Below are 16,572 nucleotides of genomic sequence, written 5' to 3'. Positions count from 1 at the left end.
TGGAGCTTTGATAGGCTAAAAGCATCCCACTGACAGTCTCTGCCAATCACAACTGCCCATTGCTGCTCAGGCGAATACTTCCTCATTAGCCAAAGCAGCACAGATCTGATGCAGATGATACAGTGAAGGTGTGTAAACTACCTGATTGAGGTAGAAATAGTCTTCTGGTTGTTTCAGTTGAAACTCCTTTCTCTCCTCCTCAGACACCCCCAAGAGCATGTAATAGAAAACGTGGTAATTCCTGTAAAACAAATTTGGATTTCAGAAGAACGTATGGGACAGAAAAGGGATCTTATACAGGTATGTGATACAAAAGGGTATTATAAGGTTATTGTACGCAAGTGCAAATGGGCAGAAGCTTTTTGGAATTACATAGACAGCTGTCATGCAGAAGCAAAAAAAGGATTAAATTGTGTCATATTTACACAAGCATGTCTGTCACATGTGAACATAAGTAGTAGTGAATTATAACAAAATAACACATGGGAAAAACAAAAGATGAAACAGGACAGACATCTTAAAAAATATCTTTTGCAATAAGTGGGTGATTACAGGTCAGTTCTCTCAGTCGAGGCTGTGAAAAATGGAGTATAAGACAGGTAAAACCAAACAGTAAAAAGACAGAAAAAAAATAAAGTTCATGAGGGGCACAGAGGCAACGCCTTCGGGTAAAGATCATAATTCTAGTAAGAGAATATTAAGTTAATTAAATGACCCACGACTAGCCCTGTGGTCTAAGATGTTGAAAGGAGGAATTGTATTCAAGGGAACGAAGTATGATAATAGATAAAAGATATTTGTTAGTGCTCTAGTTCATACAATTATTAAATCAATCACAGCAGGACCTTTCACCAGTTTCCGAAAAACAGGAATTAAAACTCACCACATTTAGAAGGCGCATCCAGAAACATATATATTTGTCAGGTGACAAATTAATAGCAAGGTGGGAAAGAAGAAGGGGCACCAATGCCATTATTTCTTCGCAAACAATATTAATAATAATCCTTTATATGCTCTCCAATAATGTTTTACTATTGGACATGTCCATCAAATATGAAAGAGTACCATTTGATGCTTGAGATTTTACTTACTTTACTTTATTTAATTCGGCTTGTGTCAGAGAACTAATGAAGGAATGACTAATGACTTTAAATTACATCTACACCAACTGCATTCAATTAGTGGGTGACATAGATACCACCTAGACCATGCTTTGGTGTACTAAGGGAATGTGTAACAATGTTTTGTGCAATTTTTATTTTATTGGGTTCATAAAAGTGCCAAATGGGTGGGTGGATACTTAACTGTACAATTTCTAAAATTAGATTGGCTAGTAATTCATTCAGAGTCCCCCCCCACCCCCCCCAAAAAAACAAACTCTGACAAGGCATTAGCATCTTTGCCAGTCTTCGTGGCACAAGGATCAAAAAGGTTTAAAAAAATCAAAATAAGATGAGGGAGAGCATTAATATTTAAACAGTGATCACTCTGATCCAACTCTGAAATATTTGGGAGATTTCATTTTTCTTTAATAATAGAAGCTTCATGAGAGACGAGCGGTTTGCTGTAAGCTCACTTACCTTTCATTGTTTTCCTGAGACACAAGGCGGGATTTTTCAAGGAGATACTTTTCCACAACAGCTCTAAGATACCAAAAAAAAAAAAAAAAAGAAAAAGAGCTACATTGCACACATTAGAACTCAATGACATAGGATTAGATCAATATTTTAACCCCGCTAAACCAAATTTCTTTTAACTTATTAAGAAATGCCACATAGGCTTGTGACCATGTATGTGACATGACTATTAGAATAAGTTACCTTGTGTTTCTTTTGGAATCGCTATCCCTTGCATGTATGTGCAAAAATGTAGTCAGTTATTAAAATAAAGCTTAAAAACAGTGTTTCACACATACAGTGTAATAGGAGTGGGTGCTAAATGTGGCCCCAATATGTGTCTGGATTTACTCTCTCGATTATTTTGCTTAAAAGCCCTTTAATCCCTACTCTTCCCTGCAGACTTGGCTCAATGAAACAACTGGAAATCTGGGTTTTCCACTGCCTTGAAGGCAGTGACATGGGTAAATGTATATAACCAATGTTTCCTTGGTGTTACCATACCAAGTAGGCATGCGCAATAGGCCACAGTCACATATTCCACCAGAGAGCTCAACCTAATTACACACAGGAAAAAGTCCTTCCTCACAAACACAAGAACACACACACATCTAAGGCAATTCTTGAGGAACACAAGACCTCAAATCAGGAAGTTCAATATGTTTGCAGACTGAATAAAAAAAAAAAAAAAAATTAACATTATCATACTTGAGCCCACATAGGTTTACGTTATTCCCTTCAGTGTTACTCACCCACGCACAATGCCACTCTCCAAATAATTGACCTGGATGAATTTCCCAAAGCGGCTGGAATTATTGTTGTGTGCAGTTTTGGCATTTCCAAAGGCCTAAGAGAAAAGAAGGAAACAAAAGAGTTAACCAAGAACATACAATAAAGTCTTTGCTTCGTCTAGTTTTTTTAATACCTGGAAACAAATGAACGAGGCTAGAATAAAGTAATGTTACCCAAAGAATTTGCACTCCCAGCACAAAAGGCTACTTTGAAAATTTCCTGTCTATTTTTATTATATTTTTTTAATGGAGTTTGGCTGCTATGTCAGCAACGTGTTTGTATATACTTTGCAAAATAGCCATCTGAGGCAGTAATTCCATTTGTATGTGCTTTTCGGGAGAAGGTCCAGAGCCTTACGAGTGATGTCATCTGTCTGGTATGTGAAACAGACCAATCCAAACTAACCTAAGAAGTCCAAAAGGAGGGGATGGGAGAAGTCGAATAGCTGCTCCCTTCAGTAGAAATGTAAGTTGTATGTACTTTAATTTAAGCAAACCAACAGAGACAACACATTTGATTATATTGTAATAAATGTAATAAAAATCAGCAACCTATACCATCACGAATAAACAAAAATCCTCTCATTTGTAGTACCATTTTTGCAGGGTCTTACTCTTCAGATCCTGATCCCATTAGTCTACATTGCTTTCTGTTTATGTTTACCCCTTGCACACCGTTGCAGAATAAGTTGCCAGCATATAAATACTGCTCAGAGTTACACAGATGCATACCTTCCAAGATTCAAAAAGAAAATAAAGTTGTCTGGGTGCAGTGGTCCTGTCCTTTTAAAGGGACACTCCAGGCACCCGTGCCAACTCCCACTACCCTTAACCCTGCAACTGTAAATATTGCAGTTTTCATTTACCTTGCAGGGTTAACTCCTCCTCTAGTGGCTGTCTACTAGACAGCCACTAGAGGGCACTTCCAGGTTTCTAGCACAGATTTTGTAAGCACGCTATGTGAGGACCTCCAGCGTCGCTAAAATCCCCATAGGGAAGCATTAAAAGCATTTTTCAATGCTTTCCTATGGGGAGGTCTAATGCGCATGCGCATTAGGTCTCACCCCGCCGGCACCGGATGACGTCGGCAGGGGAGGAGCGTGGGCGGACCCTGGACCAGCACCGAGGGACATCGGCGCTGGACTCCGGTAAGTCACTGAAGGGGTTTAAACCTGGGATGGGGGTGGGAGGGAGAGGGGACCTGCAGTTCCAGGAAAACAGTTTGTTTTCCTGGCACTGGAGTGACCCTTTAACCCTGCAATGTAAAACTGTGCAGTGTTGGTTTGTTTTTTTTGTTTTGTTTTTTTAGAAACTGCAATGTTAAACTCTGCAGAGTAAAAGTTTGTTTCGTGATTCAGAAGCCCTTAGAAAAGCATTAAATATACTCATGTGCATCAACTCCTTTAGGAGGAGCATCGGATTTGACCATCGCACAGGAAGCCATGCCTCTTCCATGAGGTGGAGAGATTACCAGTGGTAAGGGAGCCTCAGCGATATAAAAAGGGAAGTAAATTCTCTATTTTGTTTATGGCACACGGAGCGGCAGGACCTCTAAAGTACATAGGACAGGAGCACTATAGTGTTAAGAATACGTGTTTATTACTTTACTAACAATTTATACAACTAAAATGTAAAATAGTACAGGAACAACGTATCTTCTTTAAACACAAGGTTTTCTGAAAACATTTATTTCAGTTCAAAGACATATTACTGTGCAGTTCTGTTATATATGGATCTCCCAGAAAAGAGGGACAGGGCTAAAAACAGGGACAGTCTCTCCTAAATAGTGACAGTAGGGAGGTACACTCACATGCGGATTACTCTTCACTGTTGAAAAATTGTTTATGCAGAGCATATTCTATATACCTGACATTTACTAGATTTAGTTGAATACATTGCTCTGCTTTATGGGTCTGTATGTGCAGACTTCCTTCATTAAAGGGATTCTCCAGTGCCCTCTATTGCCCCTCTACCTCCCACCCTCATCCCAAGTTGCTGAAGGGGTTAAAACCCCTTCAGTGACGTACTGGAGTCCAGCGCCGATGTCCCTCCATACAATTAAGCATTATACAAGGCTTTCCTATGGGGATTTCGGCGACGCTGGAGGTCCTCACATAGCGTGAGGACGTCCAGCATCGTTTTACAACACTTTTTGTGTTCTATGAACACGGAAGTGTCCTTTAGTGGCTGTCTAGTAGACAGTCACTAAAGGAGGACTTAACCCTGCAATGTAAATATTGCAGTTTATGAAAACTGCAATAATTACACTTGCAGGGTTAAGGGAAGTGGGAGTTGGCACCCAGACCACTCCAATGGGCAAAAGTGGTCTGGGTGCCTGTAGTATCCCTTTAACAGATATGTTTTCTTTTGTAACTTTGCTTTGTACACTTTATTAGAAATGCATTCATTAGAACTCTTCTACTTGCATGTACACAGCTAAAGGGATAATTTAAGCACAAGAACAAACTACTTAATGTAGTGGTTCTGGTGCAAAGAGACTATCTGAACAAAGGCAGTGTTCACACTAAGCCACTAGATTTGCTTCCAGATGTGATCCTGCACTCTTTGCAGGACTGACATTTGGTGTTTTCACAATTTGCATGAAGACACCCCACACTTCCCATAGAACCAATTCATCGCTATGTGTAGTGATGCAGTGTGGCATTTGTCGTGCATGGCCAGTAGCCCCCAAATGCTTCTTTAAGAGTAAGCAATGGACTGGCTGAGATAATCTGTAATGATGAACTCCGACACATGAACACTGTGGCATGGGATAGAAGGAGTAAAACCATCTTGACTCAATTTTTCAGAAGAGGCCAATAATCTAAATATTTCAGAAAACTCTCTAAAATTAGGAATCTTAGAGCGAAGATGGCACTATAACCACCACAGAGATCTTACTTAGCCATGTCAGGCACTCACTGTGACATGCCTGAGTTGATCTGATAAAGTTGAACTTCATACCAACACGTGGCATTTTAATACAGTATTAATTGGGGAGAGCTGATAGCATAACTTTAACTTTATTACTCCATCTCAGATTGAAAGAACCAGAGGTGACTGACACGGCAAGTTAAGTGTTAAACCGTTTGTAAGTAGTTTGATAGATAACCGGTGGACAGTGTCCTGGGACTCCAAGTACCATTACCACTACAGTGTACTATAGTGGTTATGGTGCATAGTGTCTTCATTTAAACACAAACAATTAATTGTACATATGGTAAGGTTTGTTCTTTTTCTATTTATTCCGGCAAACTTTGATACATTTCTCAAAACTAAACAAACAGTTTTGAGGAAGTAGCCCTGATGGAGAAGTGGTGTATACTAACTTAGTAAAGCAAGGTTTCCGGTCTCAAGGATTTTATTATTTAAAGATATACTCCAAGATTATGATATCACATTTATAAAAGATATATAGATATACACATACATAATATGAAAATAAAAAACAATCCCAAAAACTAGAATTATCAGTGTGATGTAAATACCCAGGCTTTGCACTTCCCAAACAAGGAAATGACTCAACCAATCATGAGACACATACATTTCTATAACAGTGCTGATTTTATAAAAAAGCTGTCCTTTATGAACACATTACATATTTCAGTAAGATCTACTTCGGCTACAGGTATAGAAACCAATATTGTTCAGCCAATTAGATTAGTATAAGTAGAAAGCACAGCCCCCCCTGTGACATACCTAAGTAAATGGTGGGATTATAGCTTTAGTGATGTAAACTAACTACAATACGCATAACATATGCAGGGAGAAATACACAGGGGATCAACTTGAACCATAATCTATTCAATGAACAGACATTATTATGGTGCTTAGTGTGTTAATTTTACCCCTTTCACTATAAAAAATATGAATACATTTTTTTTTTTTTTAAACTTTCATTTGCTTTGCAATAAGAAATGCAACATTAATACTTAAAGAACGATTACCAGTGATTATCTGCCAGTAACCTACTCAATATTGGCAAATAGTCTGATAATGACTTTGCCCCATCTTCTTTTCTTACTAATGATAGAAATAAGCTCTAATGATCATAGTATCAGGGATTTATATTACTTTAGCATTGTAGATATTTCAATGCAATGTTTTAAAGGGTAATTCCAGACCCTAAAGCATTTTAGCTGGCTGAAAAGCTTTGTGTGTGAAGAGTGTGTACTATTATTTTCATTGTGAAAAAAAGAAAAAAAGAGTGCAGATTGTAATAGAAATTTACACTTTTATAAATTAACCTGGTAACACTCCCCTGGTTGTTAATCAGACAACCGGTCTGGTTACTTCCTGTTTTATTTAGCTTGGCAATAGCTCAGAGCACCTGCCTTCCAAATACTTGAGTTGCATTGGGAAGTCTGTGATTGGACAGCCACAAAACGTCTGGGCTGGGTTAGAGTGGGAGGGCTTGTAAAGGCTGCAGACAGGAGAACTACAGGTTTTACAAGCAGTTTTGGATAAAACCCTAATGAAAAATGCATAATTAAATATGTAACAAACCAACAACTAAAACACCCTTTACTTAAAATGTGGAAAGCACACGATGAAGGGATATATAAAATCAAGTATTACCATTTCCTTCAATCAACTGTAGGCAGATTAGGACTCCTCCAAGTCCTCATACCAATAAATAAAACCAAAGTATCTACAGAAGATAAAACACAAAAACCACATAGAGTAGTATTGTATGTATACCATAAATTCAATATGTAATTACTGCACTCACAAACAATATGGTGCATACCATATATTGATGCTTGAAGTGCAATCTTATTGAAGCACAATATTTTATTCAGCAATCCTGCACTATTATTGTTTTTAATTATTTTCCTACAAACCCTTCAAAATGTGCTGAAGACAAGTGTATGATATGCCTACAATCAAATATTGTTTGTGAGTGCAATAAATACCTATTGCATAATTGTAGACCTGCATAATTTTACTTTACGTTTGTCTGAACATCAATCTACATACAAAATTGCTTAATTATAAATTTTTGTGCTTGCTATGCACATAATGTTTCAATAGTTATGCAATTCTTAATTATCAAGTTATTTTGGTTTGAAAAACATTAGGTCTGGCCGATATTCTGGATTTACGGCAATATCGGTATCGGCCAATAAAGATACTGATATTGCCAATCAGAACAAGCTCGGCGGCCCTGGGGAGCCCAGTACACTCTTACTTACCTTCCCAGCAGCTACCTTCAGCTCCCGTCTAAATCTTGCGAGTCCTGCGGCCGTCAGAGCATTGCCACGAGTTACCATGGCAATGCTCCGCGCGGCACGCAGGCCGCTAGAGTTAGACAGGGGAGCTGAAGGGAGCTGCTGGGAAGGAAAGTAAGAGCTTGCTGGGCCCCCACTGCACAGTCCATGCCACCAGACCTCGAAGGAATGATATATCCCCCCCTCCCTGGTAACAAGCAAGGAGGGGGGGACAAAAAAAAAGCAATTAAAAAACTCATATGCATACGCCTACCCAGAATCCCTTGCAGCAGTGAGAACACTGTTAAAGGGAGATTTCTGAGGGAAAAGCAAGTCTTATGGCTTGACTGGTGTGTGCATTTGTGTTTAGCAATGTATTAATATGTGTGTGTGTGTATATATATATATATATATATATATATATATATATATATATATATATACTGTTCGTGGAAGCCCCAAAATCAGGTAAAATACCCCAAAATCAAGCTTTATTGCAGGAGCTCTGGCTTTCCACGTCTAGTCAGCTCAGAGGTCAGGCTCCGCGCCCGTTTATATTCTTTTTTGTGTCCTGCTATTTATCGTGTTTGTTCTACACAAGTTTGTCAGTTTGCATCTCAGCCTTACAAGTGCTCAAGGTATGTTTGTTGTCCTTTAGTTTACAAACCCTTTCCACAATGGGGGAGATCGATTTGTGTTCTGAAAAATGCTGTAAAGTGAGGCAATCACCATAGAAAGCAGTAGAACCACCAGGCACATTCTTTTGGTAACTCCCATGTTGTATGAAAGTGTGTTCTGCAAAGTGGCGCAAAGGTTTAATTCCATCCACCTTCCCACTCCCCTTGTCTCAAACCTCCTGGCAGAAGATACTACTGCTAAATATGGCATCTAAAGTGATCCAAAGTACACCATTACACTTTATATTAAAGGAACTCTCTAATATGTGTTTGTAATGTTAGAGTGTTTCTTGTATTTTCACAGTCAGTCATGGGCTCAGCAAGTAAAAGTGGTACGGTCACCTCTTCACCCCACATATGATTATTTTGACTGATTCCTTTGAATGACTCCCTTTGACTGAAATTCCAACCCAGTCATCCATAAGTAGGAATTTCGATTTTTATGGACAGAGTACTTTAGGTGCAACCCGCCCCCATAGTTCTTTTGACGTCATGGTTTGCATTTTGCTCTGAAGCCGTTTTGATGTATAAATCATGTCCCTGCAGTTCTACTGCTCAATTCTCTGCCATTTAGGAGTTAAATCCCTTTGTTTATTAACCCTAGTCACACCTCCCTGCATGTGACTTGCACAGCCTTCCTAAACACTTCCTGTAAAGAGTCATCTAAAGTTTATCCTTCCTTTATTGCAAGTTCTGTTTAATTTAAATCTTATCCCCCGTTATGCTAATAGCTTGCTAGATCCTGCAAGAGCCTCCTGTATGTGATTAAAGTTCAATTTACAGATAAAGAGATACAATTGTTCAAGGAAAATTACATCTGATTGAAAGTGAAACCAGTTTTTTTCATGCAGGCTCTGTCAATCACAATGCATCAGGATTCATTCGCACTCAAAAGTGACTAAAAAGGTGTAAAAATTCAACAAATAAAGAACAGTTTTAAAACAATCGTAAAGTCATATAGCAATATAACTTGTAAGTGCAGATAACACTTTGGATACTTGTGCAATTGAGTTTATTGTTATTAAATTAATTGTCAAACGGTCAACAATATAACAATCGGAGACATGCTCACAATTGTAAACTGACATTTTTAATTTTCACCATGTGTCAGTTTGACAAATGTCACAGTTTAAAAGCTGTGCTTCTATTGACTAAGTAGTGCCAACAGATCAGAGCTAAATAAAAACAGGATGGAATATATTTTCTTTCTGGCAAAGACACGGTTTTCATGGTAGCTTTATAAATATCATAAAGTCAACTGCTACGTGCAGACAAATAATAAATTTAGTTCAGCAATACATTTTTTGAGTATTTTATAATGACAAAATCTTTATGAAATACCCATATTGACTGGGTCTGAATTTCAATGAAATTTCAAAAGATAGAAGACAAATTAAGGATTACTTTGTATTGTATATTATTTCCTCCACTTGTCAAAAGGTGAAGCTGCCACCATTCGATTTTGTCATTTCCCCTAGCCATCACTGGTGGAGGCTTTCGGAGAGACATTGTCTCATTGATCAAGAGACAGTACCTATAGAAGCTCCTGCTGTCTCGCTGAGTCCTGCATAGACATCAGTGTTGTACTCTTGCACATGCATTAGAGTAGAATGTGACATGGGCTCCTAGCTAGTAAAGCACCAGGAGCAGAGGACAGAAGATGGCAGTGCCCTCGAGGGACAGCATCAGGTAAGTAGATCTTACATCTGCTGCATACCGTGGCTACAACACAGCAAGCAACATTGTGTTACCATCAGGGGTCTTGGCAAAACACGCAAAAGGATGAGATTAACACAAGCTTCTTAACACCAATAAAAAGCAATAGTGTGGATTGCAAACCATGAAAATCAAAGTGGGGCTACAAAATAGTTTCAAAATAAGATGCTGATGGTGGGAAAAGTGATTCAAACAACATTAGTTGCCTCAGAAACCACCAAGTCTAGCTGAGGGAAAATAAAACATTAAATAAATGAGCAACATCAAAATTCTGAGAAAATTATGTAAGTTTCTCAAGATATTCTGTGAATGAGGTGCTATTGATTAGAGCAGTATTTTTTTTTTTTTGCTTGTGTAAACCCTTGGAAGCCAATTTCTCCTCAAATTTTTTTTTTTTTTTTGTAATATATTAATATAGTTGCGGTTATTTCAAATATATATGTTTTTCTCTGACCTAGCTCATGACTCGCGCCCCCCAGGTAGTTGAGTCGTCAGGGAACAAGTGATAGTCTCTCCCTGCGCATATGACGCGTCCAGGTAGTCTACTGGGGCCCTTGATTGCACATGCAGTTCCTAACCTGTCCGGTAGAACCGCAATTATCAATTTTTTTTGCATATCCTTGAGGTAGCTAGATTATAAGTGTACAACAGGTTCGGAAGTGCTGGCTTACAGAATCTGCCATTTAGTGGCACCACTGTCTAAGGCAGTCCAAGACTTCCTGTATCATATCAGAGAATGTCGGAAATAAAGAGCGTTAAAATGGCCTGGATTTTATTTTTCTGATTGGTAGTGGCTTCAGGTATACCCTGAACGAATGAAGGTCAGTTTATCCAGAAGGTTAGATTTCCATTTTATCAAGCTATAGTGGCTTAAGAAGGTGGAAACTTTGGACATAAAAGGACTTGGCAGGAAGCCCACTGGTAAGTTGAAAGCTGGTGCCATCTTGGATGTCACAAGTGCAATCCAGAAAATAATGTGTGAGAGAAATTCTCTAAAGGTCATGCTCCTTGAAGTAGAACACTCCTTTTTATTCACCACTGCTCCTAAAGTAGGGTAAGATGTACGTAATCGTCTCTCCACTGAGAACAGAGCTCACGAGTCTATACTCTAGTGTCACAAAACTCACCCCTACATTATGCTTCTTCTTAAATAACACTATGTAAGAGGTTATCCTGATTTCAGGTACCTGGATTGTGCAAAACACACTTGCAATTAAGTGCCATGATTTGGTGTTACACTTCAAAAGGAAGTGGTGAGACATGGAAAAGGAAATGGCACAAATGTAATTCTAAACTTGCTGCACAGGGGTTTTACAAGACACAAACAGCTCACATAGTTTTCTGTGAGACCAGTATAGCAAATATGATGATGCATGGGAGATCTCTTTGTAGGTGATTTCTTTAAACAAATGCCAAACCATCCCCCCCCCCCTCCTTTCTGCTATGTGCAATACTTTTTACAATAGAAAGCCAAGAGCTGATCTATATATTCGAATGTCTGGTAAACGTGTTGTGTTCTATAGAGCAGTGTTTCCCAACCCAGTCCTCAAGGCACACCTACCAGTCCAGGATTTAAGGATTACCCAGTTTTGTCTAAGGTGATTTTTCTTTTTTTTTTTCTAAAAACACCTTAGACAAAACTGGGTAATCCTTAAATCCTGGACTGGAAGGTGTGCCTTGAGGACTGGGTTGGGAAACACTGCTATAGAGTATGTTACAATTTAGATTTCTCAATCTGATGTCAGCAAATGGATGTAATGGAGTTAAACAGATGTTCCTCCAGAAAGACAGCCATACACCACTACAGAGAAGTTGGAGTAAGGCTTATAAGAGCTTTGGTGGTCGAACCAAGCTGTGAGATGTCATTTTATTATAATCTAGCTCCAATTATCGACCACCACTCATTAGTAAGCAAGTGTGATATCTCTTATCTCATCTCAAGTAGCCTAGGTGCAGTGGGTCTTTAATTTTACCCTACAGTGTAAAACATTGCAGATTTTTATTTTTATTTTTTTTAAGGGTAACACACTCCTCTGTTTTGCTGACAGCCACAAGAAGCGCTCCAGTGGCTCAGACAGAGTAAAAACGTATTCACGGCTTTCCTATGGGAAATCTTGGATGTATGTGCGTCGCTCACCGCCCATACACACCAGATACTCAATACTCCTCTGCAGCGGGCCAGCAACGCGTTAGCGTGTGGCCTTGACCAAGTGCATGAAATTCCTGGAGGTCAGTCTTACTATATAGCTGATGTACCTTCAGGTTTCACTTTATGTCACTTACCTGGGTCCAGCCCCGATATTTTTAAACCATTGCTCCTCTAATTTAGGACTATGTCCTCGTGTTGTGGTAGTTTTTCTTCTTTTAAATATAATCTCCTTTACTGTGTTGTTTCCCTTTATGTATTTAATTTTTTTTTTCAAAAGTCATATCCCCCTTGCTTTTCTTTCCTCCAAGCTACTATACATGTTAGAGGACCACTATAGGTACCCAAACCACTTCAGCTCAATGAAGTGGTCTGGGTGCCAGGTCCATCTAGGGTTAACCCTGCAGCTGTGAACATAGCAGTTTCAGAGAAACTGCTATGTTTACAATAGGGTTAATCCAGCCTCTAGTGGCTGTCTCATTGACAGCCGCTAGAAGCGCTTCCGCGCTTCTCACAGTGAGAAGATGCCAGCGTCCATAGGAAAGCATTGAGAAACCCCTCTGGTGGTGCTGAAGGGATTAAAAGCCCTTCAATCACTTACCTGAAACCAGCGCTGACGTCCCTTGGCGCTGGGTCAGCTCTGCCCACACACCTTCCCCCGCCAACATCAACCGGTGGGGGAGACCTAATGCGCTTGAATTAGGATTTCCCCATAGGAAAGCATTATTCAACGCTTTCCAATTGGGGGGGGGGCGGGGGGGGATCTGACGCTGGAGGTCCTCATGCAGAGCGTGAGGACGTCCAGCGTCAGATAACGGACCAAAGGTCCATTTCGATTCCAGAAATCCCTCTAGTGGGACAGCAACTAGAGGAGGAATTAACCCTCAGGGGAATTATTGCAGTTTCTCAGAAACTGCAATAATTACCTCTGTAGGGTTAAGGGATATGGGACATTGCACCCAGTTCAGTTCAATGAGCTGAAGTGGTCTGGTTGCCTGCAGTGCCGCTTTAATATCCTTTAACCTTTCCTGGTAAGTTTTATCCTGCAATCCATGAACCAGTTTAGTAGCCCTTCTCCAAACTCTTTCCAAAGTATCAATAGCCTTCTGAAAATAAAGTCTCCAGTACGGCATGTTCTGCAGAAGTTAAAAAAAATATATAATAATATAAAAAAAAAAAAAAAAATCACCCAGGAGGTTTCAAATAATTCAAGCTCCATCAATTGTATCATTTGTAAAGGTCACTGTTTCTGTGACTAAAGTATTTTGGCTTATGTAAGGAACAGATTTGTATTTCTTGCATAGATCCCCACCCCCTCCCCCAAAAATATGTGCTCATTAAAAGTTGACATAGTAAACATAGTATGAAAAAAGTGACTGCTGTAAAATTAAAGGATCACTATAGTGTCAGGAAAACAAAGCAATTTTCCTGACACTATAGTGCCCTAATGATGCCCCCACCCTCAGGGTCCCCCTCCCGTGGCGCTGAAGGGGTTAAAACCCGTTCAGCTACTTACCTTAATCCAGCGCCGGGCTCCCTCGGTGCTGGTGACCTCTCCTCCCCCGCCCGACGGCAGCTGAGCAGAATGCGCATGTGCGGCAAGTGCCGCGCGCACATTCAAAGTGTCCATAGGAAAGCATTTCTCAATGCTTTCCTATTGACGCTCTGTGCGATGGAGGCAAAATGTGCCTCCAGCGTCACTGATGCGCCTCTAGTGGCTGTCCGGAAACTGCTATGTTTGCATCTGAAGGGTTAAACCCTGAGGGAACTGGCACCCAGAGCACTCCATTGAGCTGAAGTGGTGTAGGTGACTATAGTGTCCCTTTAACAATTCCAATACAAGATTACGACGCACAAACACACACACACACACACACATACTAAAACAAATCCTCCAACTATATATATTTGATTAAGTATCGTAATCTCTGGAAAGATACGGAGGCAATTCTGTGCAATCTTAAAGACACGCATTGCATGCGAATTAAGAGTCTGGAATAGATCAAGCAACATTTTGTCTCATGTAAAGAGATAGGTTTAACAGAGTGCATTTGCAGTTATGGGTTAAATAGGAATTTGTACTCCTTATGCATTGCAGAGAAGGCACATCTTGCCTGAACAAAAATCTGAACACTCTACAGTAGGTAATATTTTCCAAACCTAAACGGATTTATATTTTCTAACAGTTCTTAATAGCTGTCTCAAAAACAGCGAATAAATGGGGTAGGTTTTTTTTGTTTTTTATTAAAGACTATTGTGAACATTAGATTGGAAAATAGGTTACTGGCTAGGTTTGTTTAGAAACATATTACTGGGCATAGCCATGGTTAATAAAACTTAGTCAGTGTGCATCCAATCACATGAGCAGAGCAGCTAGTTCTTCATGCTGAGCTGTCCTGGTTAACAAACTATGTAAATGGGATAACCCAGAAGGCATGGGACCAGCAATGTGTAATATATGGGTGTGACCAGTGCGTCATAAAGGGAAAGAGCAGAAAAAAGGGAAAATGGAAATAAAGTAGGGTGTGGGGGGACAGAGAGAACAAGAGGGAATAAAGTGGGGAGGGTAGAGAGAGAGAGAGAGAGAGAGAGAGAGAGAGAGAGAGAGAGAGAGAGAGAGAGAGAGAGACACTGACTCCAATGGCCAGATAAATACCATAAATGCTAAATGTACAATTAGAAATTACCAGAAAAAGCACCCAAAATGCCTTTCGTTCATAACAATAATAATGCAATTATATAATGCAGAGGTGCGCATGCACAAAATTATAGTTATGAATAGAGTTGAAGAATATAAATCAATATGGTGATTATAAAGACATTCAAGCAAGGCTCTTTCTGGCCCAGGATAGGTCAAAAGAAGCCAAGATAAATTAAAAAAATAAATAAAATAAAAACAAACTCACTTAAGACGCATCTATGCCCATAACCTATTTAGATGCACATGTGAAAGGTTATCATCCTCTTGATTGCAAGCTCGTTTGAGCCCAGGGACCATTCTACATAGGTTGCAAGAATGCAGACAGACTCTGTAGGTTCTGGCTGCACAGGCAGACTTTTCACCTTCCTTGCATGGATGCAATGCATTCGCACTTTTAACTGATTTACATGATGTCCAGTTCAATATACCGTACATGAAACCGGTTATGTGGAATCTGTGTGTGCAACATTCTTTTGAAATTTCCAATAAAATGTTAAGTTTTAACTTTTCTTAATCTTTTACTGCCTGCATAGACTACATTTATGCATATCTGTCAAAGCAGCCTAGTTACGGTCGTTACAGAAAAAAATTCAGATATACTTGCAATACAAAGAATACTGCAAAAAGGCATCCAAAATAACAATGGACAAAATGTAAACAGCATAACTAAAAAAACACATGAAAAACAAGATTACTAAGTAACAAGCGAATAGTTAGACTGAGACTAGAATAGACTGATTTTGTTTTTCCGGTCATGGGTGAATAGGCAAAATAACTACTATTAAGAGTAGGTACATTTTGTACACCAACAACGCCTCTCATAGGCACAAGTTTAAAAAAAAAAAAAAAAAAAAAAAAAAAATATGTTTATTTTAATGTTTGTTTGCAAACACACGAACAGTGCATGCTACTTTGCATCAAGAATTTAGATGAGAAATAGAAAATATAGTCTATATATCAGAAGTCAACTTCTATTTGATTCCACACCTTCTCCATGTGTCATAATATTGGAATGATTTCTGAAGGGAAAAAACCTCAATACTCTTTTTTTTTTTTTTCTCCCCGTACGCCATTCTCGTAAGATTAAAATCATTCTATATTCACCAACAAAATGGTGACATACTTTAAGGCTGGGCTTGACAAATTTGCTTTGAATCTAGAAGCCAGCTTTTTTCAATGAGAAAAATGCAATTCTTAAAGAGACCATATAGTCACCAGAACCACTACAGCACGATGTAGTTATTCTTGTGTCTGTAGCCTCTTCATGCAGGCTTTTCACTGTAAACACTGCGTTTTCAGATGAAGTGTCAGTCACTCAAACAGCCGCTCAAGTGTCTCCTATCTGCTCTGCATGGTGGCGCTAAACGTTCCCCATATAGATGCATTACTTAATGACGCTCTATGAGGAGATGTTGATTGGTGCAGCATTTTGCAGTACATGCTCAATAGCTTCCCAATGCTTTCCTATGGGAAAGCACTGGATTGGCTGAGATCATCAACATTGATAATCTCAGCTACGGAGGCAGGCCGGCTGTGGAGAGACCATCACGCCGTTGGGAAAAAAAGCAAGTTTAAAAACAAAAAACAAAAAAAAAAAACATTCCCATGCGATCGGAGGTGGGCTGGTGACCTAAACATACATACACACACTCAAAGTATTTATTTATTTATATTTGATACACTCAAATAGATACACACAGATAAATGTGTGCGCA

At 39.3% G+C, this 16,572-nt stretch overlaps 1 protein-coding gene across 8 annotated transcripts in view; it reads right to left on the bottom strand.

Annotated features, from left to right (window-relative positions):
• The window catches only part of MYO9B (myosin IXB), a 125,206-nt gene that overhangs the window by 61,517 nt on the left and 47,117 nt on the right, over positions 1–16,572 (bottom strand). For all 8 annotated transcript variants that reach the window (XM_063455433.1, XM_063455432.1, XM_063455434.1 and 5 more), the window contains exons 3-5: positions 2,369–2,463; positions 1,581–1,643; positions 142–241 (exon numbers count right to left, since the gene is read on the bottom strand). In XM_063455433.1, the coding sequence (XP_063311503.1) occupies positions 142–241; positions 1,581–1,643; positions 2,369–2,463 (258 nt within the window). The remainder of the gene's footprint in view (positions 1–141; positions 242–1,580; positions 1,644–2,368; positions 2,464–16,572) is intronic.

This window comes from Pelobates fuscus, chromosome 5 (genome assembly GCF_036172605.1).
Source record: "Pelobates fuscus isolate aPelFus1 chromosome 5, aPelFus1.pri, whole genome shotgun sequence".
Classification (NCBI taxonomy): domain Eukaryota; kingdom Metazoa; phylum Chordata; class Amphibia; order Anura; family Pelobatidae; genus Pelobates; species Pelobates fuscus.
Note: the sequence above shows the minus strand (reverse complement) of the source record. Positions and strands in the feature narration are given on the sequence as shown.